Source organism: Octodon degus, unplaced genomic scaffold (genome assembly GCF_000260255.1).
Source record: "Octodon degus isolate 3935 unplaced genomic scaffold, OctDeg1.0 scaffold00192, whole genome shotgun sequence".
Taxonomy (NCBI): Eukaryota; Metazoa; Chordata; class Mammalia; order Rodentia; family Octodontidae; genus Octodon; species Octodon degus.
The window spans coordinates 3069860-3077445 of record NW_004524768.1 but is presented as its reverse complement, the minus strand read 5'-3'; the positions used below and the strand labels follow the sequence as shown (position 1 = coordinate 3077445).

Here is a 7586-nt window from a genome sequence, read left to right as displayed (position 1 = left end):
CTCTAAATGCATTTGAAGGAGCTGCTTACTGAGTTCAGCATGCAGGGACCCTCCTCTTTAACAGAACAATTAAGCCACTGGCGCAATTCCCAAAACTGAATGGTTTATAAAACTCTCTTAACCCAAGTTCTACGCATGACTCACATCTCCTGGCTCTGCAAAGGTCCCAACAGTCCCCTTTCTTCTGCCTTGCCTGGCTGTTAGGGGGAGGGGAGGGGTCCTCTGTAAGCTAAATCATCTTAGGAGTGAAGATGTGCCCAAGCCTGTGTCCACTGAGGCAGGAATGATGGCTGATTGACTTTGGAACTTTCCAGAGCCTCAGCAAAACTTCTATCAAGGGGAGATGCCTTTGCGTAAATAAACTCTAAGTGAAGGATTAACTAATGGAGGAGACCAGAAGAGGATTTCTAGGTCTTACATCTTTGGTCACAAGCCACACTTGGTGAGGCCTGTGTGGCGAGGGCGAGTATAGAATGGATGCGCTCTTGGGAGCCCCCTTACAGAGGCCTCGGAAGAGGGGGAGCTGGTACATTCGCTGTCCCCGTGTATCCACCTCGACGTGTTCTGGCACAGAAAGAACTGCCCAGGTGCCACAACTTGATAAGTGTTCCCCAGCATTGAAAAGCACGAGAATTTATGAAGTTTTACTTCATAGATGACCCATGCCAGGCATTTAGTGACAGTGACAGACCATGGAGGAGGAGGGTGTGCACGGGCAATTCTGAGGAAAGTGAGAATTCTGGCCACCCAGGAGGGGCAGCTGGCCTCCCCAGTGGTGGTGCAGGACTTCGGTGACTGGTCCCTGTCTGGGCACACGAGGGCAGTCCTCAAGGCAGTCCGCAGCAGGGGGTATTCGGGGACAGAGCCCAGCTAGGCCCCATGCAAGCAGGGCTCAATCCCCCAGATGTCTCTTGGTTCACGACGCACAGCATGCGCAGTATGCAGGCTCCCTATATACCTACTTCTTGTTTAGAAAGAGCACTGGTCACGCTTGATCCTTGTAAACTGGTGGCACTCTCCCCACCTGGTGGCCTCTCTGATCTGTACCCTCTACCCCCAAGTCCCCTGTGGATTTAACTGCTGAAAGGCAGAGCCTGGGACACTGGAAACCACACAGCCCCAGCCCTGAGGGCAGAACTGGAGACTGATCGCAGAGGTAATCTGTCAGGAACACCACACAGAGGAGGCAACCAGGGAATCCGGGGCTCGGCCCTCTCCCGTGTGCCGTGCCGGGCTGGGGCTTGCTCCAGGAGGCCGAGGCGGGCGGCTTTCAGAGTCGTCAGTGGGGTGCAGGTCACCCCAGATGGAGGGAGAAGGAAACCCTGAAAATCTGTTCGATCGAGTACATTTTCCTGAGCTCGAGCGTCTGACCCAAGGCAGCTGCAGACAGGCCCGGAGCAGCTAGTTAACCACGTCGTAATAGTAGTTGCGCAGGCGCAGTTCCACAGCCGCGAAGCCAGGTCGCTTTTCCACCCTGCAAGGGGAGAGAGCTGTCAGCCATTGCCAGTGCGTTTGCACAGAACACCAGCAGGGAATTGGCAGGGGCGCGGGTCTGCTGTGCCCCCCAGTGCCCTAAGTGCTCCCCGGGAGTCCCCGCAGGTTCACACACTCAGATGTGCACATGTATCAGAGCCCCAGGGCACTGCGGCCACCTCGAAGGTGCTGAAGCTTGTGCTAGAGTGCAGTCTTTTTTTTTTTTTTTTTTTTTTAATGACAGGATCTCATGCAGTTCAGGCTGGCCTTGAGCTCACTTTGTAGCTCAAGCTGGCCGTGATCTCTCAAGGATCCTCCTGCCTCAGCCTCCCAAGTGCTGGGATTACAGGCACACGCATGCCCGGCTTAGAGCTGAGTCTTCCCCTAGGTCAGAGGCAGCCTAGCCATCACCCCAGCACATGCAAGGTGTGTGGGGCTACCTGGTGGGTAAAGACACTGCACACAGCTAATGCCAGACTCAGAATCTCCCTAAGAGCAAAAACATGGCAAACTTAACTCTCCTAGGGCCGGCAAGATAACTCCGTGGACCAGGGTTCAGTCCCTGGCACCCACATGCATACTGGCCCCGTCCCCGCCCCCTGGTGTGCTGAGCCGGGCACAGAGACCGCGTGTGGGGTCACACGCCTGTAATCCCAGTGCTGGGAGGCTGAAAACAGTAGGATCTGTAGGAGTCTGAACGGCAAGCTGCATAGTGAGAATAGGTTTTGAAACTGTCTCATTGCTATTTGTTTCTCAATGAAATTTTTTTTTCTCAATGAAATTAATAATAAAAAAAATTTTACAAAAGACCCTGTACCATATTAAAAAAAAAAAAAAAGAAACCTGAACTCTCCTCCCCACACCCGTTGACGGCTGTGGATCTCCTACTAAAACGCAAAGCCCAGCATAGCTGAGGTAAAGGCCCAGACCTAATCACATGTAGCAAGGCTTACTGTTGGCCAACTGTAGGGTAGAGGTTTTCACAGTCTGAGGTCTCCACACACACGTGTGGGCACTTTTGTTTTCTCTAACAAAGCACACTAAATGGGGGGGCTGGTCCCAGGAGCCCCTCAGAGCCCACACCCAGGCATGCACCAGTCCCTTCCATAAAATAGGATGGTGTCTGTTCGCATTACTAGATTACTTGTGATACCTAACAGGGTGTAAATGCTATGGAAATAGCTCTTAGGTTGTGCTACAGAATGAACTGTACATGTCCAGTGCAGTTGTACTTCTGAGTATTTTTAATTCACAGCTGGTTGAATTGTCAAAGCAGAACCTGCAGGTACTGAGTGTCTGCTTAGAAATTACTTTTGTTATTTCACAGACTTTTGGCTGTAAGGCAAGCAGGTAAAGTCGCCAATAAGTGAAACAGAGCTCGAGGCCAACCTGTCCACACTCAACCATTCTGACTTAGAACAACTACAATTTCATCTGGTCTAGTAAGATAATTGCGAGTGGCCACAGGACATGCCCAAGAGCCAAACAGCCCTTGCTGTTGCTGGAGCAGTTATTTCTTTTTCTTTTTTTTTTTTTTTGCGGAACCAGGGGTTGAACTCAGACCCTTGTGCTTGCCAAGGAAGCACTTATTCCACTGAGCCATCTCCCCGGCCCCTGGAGCAGTTATTTCTGTAGATCCAAAACGGGTAGCTTTGTCAAATGGCATCAAAATATTTGGCATCTCCTATAGCTTTCTAAGATATGGCAGCTGATACTGCCTAGTGGGTCAGAGGTGGGGACATTTCAGATGCTTGTGATGGCACTGGGGATTCTGTGACACCCTCCCTACATGGTGGTCCCATAGGATTAGATTACCCAGGGACGCGCCATCTTAGTCTGTTAAGTACATTACACGGTGTGAGCACAAAGACCTAAGAAAGCACTTTCAGGATCCTGCCCTTAAGTGACATGACTGTATCTTGCAGCAGTCCATCTCTGTCCCCACCATAGGAGACGGCACCCTCCTGACACACAGAAAGATGGAACTGATGCTCTTTGCCATGGCCAGGTGTGCCCTGCCTCCCAAGCCTCTGCACAGAGCACAGTGCTAGGTACTCACTCGTACGTCCAGCACAGGTTCATCAGCTCGTACATCTCTCGTGGACACCCGGCAGGGCAGCCCATCCGCTCGCCCTTCTCCAGCATGGCGGTGACTTCGCTTCCTTTCATGCCCTAAGACATGCAAAATGCACAGGGGCCTTTAAGACACCACCTCAGCCAACGGAACAGGGTAACAGGCCTACTCCAAGACAACGCACACTGTGTAATTTCAGCTGTGCAGATTATCAAAGTAGGAGCTCGTCATCTGTGGTGCTGGGGTTCTGGGGGGTACACATCGGGGAAGTGCCCAATGGGCAGCAGAAGGGGCCTTTGAGCTCCACCCTGTCTCCTCACCTGGGGGCCAGCTTCCTGCTACGCTTACTCAGCAGTGCCCTTCATCTGTACACTTCTGGCCTATTTTGAAATTTAAAAATATCTTAAAAATGTAACCGGAAAAAAAAGGGTGGGCCGGGGAGATGGCTCAGTAGAATAAGCACTTTCCTGGCAAGCACAAGGGCCTGAGTTCAAGCCCCAGTTCTGCCAAAAAAAAAGTAACTGGACTGTAAATTGGATGCTGTCACTAGCCATCATGTGGTCTCAGCTCTAATGAAGGATGGTCTGGGTATATATGCTGCGAATATCTATATGTGTGACAGTGAAAAAACACTGTCCAGTTAGTGACTGTCTTTTATTTATTTATTATTTTTTTTACAGTTCATTATAAAGTGAGGTCAGCCTAATTGCCCTGTGTCAAAAGACTCCAAGAAGGGGCTTGTATTCCATGATCGTCACGTTCTTGTGACAAGCACCTGCTGCTTGTCCTAAAGACAGTAAAGTCAGGAAAGCACCCTGTTGTTAAGAATGGTTTATTCAGCTGGTATGGTGGTCACTGCATGTAATCCCACTGCTCCAGGAGGCACAGGCAGGAGGATCACAGGTTGAAGCCCAGCAGGGGCAACTCAGTGAATTAGCGGGACCCCATCTCAAAGAAAACAGGGCTAGAGATGTAGCTCAGTGTGAGGGCCCTGGGTTCAATCCCTAGCACTACAAGAAGATGAGGAAGAGGAAAAGGAGGGGATGGTGAGGGAAAGCGGGAGGGAAGGGGAAGAGGACAGGGCGCCTCACACGGTAGGGCTTCTGGCCATAGGAGAAGGCTTCCCACATCAGCACGCCAAAGCTCCAGACGTCGCTCTTGCTGGAGAAGCGGTAGTAGTTGATGCACTCCGGGGCATACCACTTGACCGGCCACTTCCCGTGGGTCTGGGCCTGCATGCGAAGCAGACGGCAGTGCAGGTGAAGAGTGAGGCCTGTGCACTCATGTTCACTGGCCTCTTCACCCCCAGTAGCTGTGACACAGGACAACCCAAGTGGGCATCAGCAGGTGGGCAGACAACAAAGGGTCCTTCACATGGACTGTGGAAGGAGCTGAGGCCAGTAATGTATGCTCCACAGGGAGGACACTTGTGGGCCTCACACTGCACGAAAGAAGCCAGCCCTCAAGGGCCAGCACTGTGCAGTCACACGTAGGAGAGCAGCCATGTTCCTGAGCAGCTGGCAGCAGTGCTGCCCATGGCCCAGGAGGGGAGAGGAAGCCAGGTCCAAAGGCCGCCAGCTGCAGCTTCCCAAGATGCAACGCGTCCTGCAGGCGGGCTGGGGGACCACTTGAGAGAACTCAACATTGCTAACCCACATGTAAAGATGACGGTAATGGCAGTTTTATGCTATGTGTATTTTATCACAGTTATAAAAAACAATAAGATCATGACCCAGAAAATGTTGTGTGGATGTGCATGTGTATGTGCGTGCATCTGTGTGTGTGTGTGTGTGTGTGTGTGTGGAATGAATATTAAAAATACTATTTAATTTTCAAATCTTAGACACTAATTTTAGTACTTAAATGTACATTTTAAATACTCATAACAACAAACTACGTGTGGTCTTGGGCTCTTTCCTCTGCTCCGACTCTGGCTGCTCAGGGCTTCATGGAGCAAAAGAGGACAAGGACAAGCCTTGTCTGGCTCTGTCCTGATTAGTGCCAGGAGACCCTGGCTGTTCAGGAGCACCTTTAACTCCTCTTGAATATCTATCCACCATTTTGAAGCTGACTTTTTTTTTGCAGAACCAGGGATTGAACTCAGACCCTTGTGCTTGCCAGGGAAGCGCTTATTCTACTGAGCCATCTCCCTGGCCCCTTAAATGTTTTAAAGTTGATTTTTTTTTTGCAGAACCAGGGATTGAACTGTCCACCATTTTGAGACAATGCTAATAATCATTTTTGCAGACTATTTTGTTATGTCATTTAAAAATTAATATCAGATTTCTTTAAATGTTCTAAATTCCTAATTTAAGAAATCCAGGGATAATAAAAGATCAAAATTGAACAGAGCAAACCCCTTCCTTTGGAGTCTGGGTCAGGGTGCTCCCTGCTTAGCCTTGACATGGTGCTTGCAGACATCACCCTTCAGCCTGGGCCATGTCCTCTAGGGACGACTGCAGTGGAAACTGGTCCCACATCACCAGCGTGGGTCAGAAGCGGCAGCCCAGGGCCTTCGTTCTGGACACAGGAGGTGCCCCCCAGGACTTCTCAAGGTGATGCGGCTGGCTACTTCTCTCTCAGCCATGGGACAGATGATCTTTCCATTTGTATTTCAAAAGATGGGAATGATATGGTCATGTATGTTGGTTCAAGTTTACTTTGAATTTTGAATGGATAAGAAAGTAAACCTTTTAACACCCCATAAATATGCTGAAAAGTTAGTCTCTCTCCATTGGCAATTCCAGCCCTTCCTCCACAGACAAAGCTTAATAGGAGTGGTGTGTGTGTGTGCATGTGCACGTGTGCGTGCGTGTGTGTTACCAGGAAAACCGTTCTTATCCTACAATAATGAAGTAAAGAGAACATTCCCCTTTTTCTTGAGATCCCCCAGCCTGCTGCTCTGAGCCTCAGCGGGCCCACTCCTACCTTGTAATAGTTTTCATCAGCACCCAGCGCTTTGGAAAGTCCGAAATCACTGATCTTGGCGTAATGCTGTGTGACCAGCAACACGTTTCTCGCAGCCAGATCCCTGTGCACAAAGTTGCACTCCTCCAGATACTTCATTCCCATGGAGACCTGATGAACCAGCTCTATGATGTTCTTATCCTTGACATGCCTGAAAGCCAGGAGGGAGTCGTCAGTCACGGTAGGCGGTGGTGCTTTCAGAACGAACAGTTGCGCACCTCACGCACCCGGAGTCTGCACACTCCCTGACCTTAAAGGAGCAGAGCTGTGAGTGGTGACAACCTGTTGACCTGTAGCTGGTCCAGACTAAACACCAGCCCTGGTGTTCAGTGCGTTCTGTGCTCAATGCGTGCTTTGAATTGCATGAAAACATTATAGGGGGGCTGTCAACCCTGAATCTTTGTTCTAAACCCTGAGCTGGTAACATAGCCAGTGCTGCCTTTCTCACCTGTGAGGGAGGGGCGGCAATGCCTCCCTTACATGGAGGCCAAAGAAATAATCTAAGTATACGACAAACAAGGCAGCTCAAGGGATGAGCTGAGCGGTGGCCACCACGCAGTCTTATGTCAAGTGAGTTTTTCCACCTCAACAATTTATATCATTATTTGTGTCTTTTTTTAAAATAAGAATTTTCTTGGTTTATGTCTTATGCTCTGAAGAACTACTCTGAAGATACTGGTACACAGTGTAAAAACTGTAACTATTCTCTTACTTGACTATAAAAAATTATTTTATTTTGTCATAAAGTCAAAAAATCTGAACAGGAAAAAATAAACAACAGCTGTAAACGAGGATAGTGAGATCACTGCCCCCAGGTGTCACTGGGGAACAGCACCTGATGGTTTTGGAAATGATTGCTGTGGGGACTCTGATGTCAACCAGGCAATGGTAGACACAGCCATGAGCACTCACAAAATGTTGGCTTTAAATATTTCTTCAGAGAAAGCAAGGTCGGCCTTGCCAGGGCAGACGCCTTGTGCAAGTAACCCGAGGCGGACCCCATCACTGGGGCAACAGAGTAGCCCCCAGGAGAATGAAGATACAGTTATAGGGCATGGGGATTGTTTTCTAA

At 49.6% G+C, this 7586-nt stretch overlaps 1 protein-coding gene across 1 annotated transcript in view; it reads right to left on the bottom strand.

Annotated features, from left to right (window-relative positions):
• Positions 1–240: 240 nt before the first annotated feature.
• The window catches only part of Syk (spleen associated tyrosine kinase), an 83191-nt gene continuing 75845 nt past the window's right edge, over positions 241–7586 (bottom strand). The window contains exons 11-14 of the mRNA XM_023704218.1: positions 6476–6665; positions 4639–4779; positions 3533–3645; positions 241–1474 (exon numbers count right to left, since the gene is read on the bottom strand). Coding sequence (XP_023559986.1) covers positions 1402–1474; positions 3533–3645; positions 4639–4779; positions 6476–6665 — 517 coding nt within the window. The 3' untranslated portion in view covers positions 241–1401. The remainder of the gene's footprint in view (positions 1475–3532; positions 3646–4638; positions 4780–6475; positions 6666–7586) is intronic.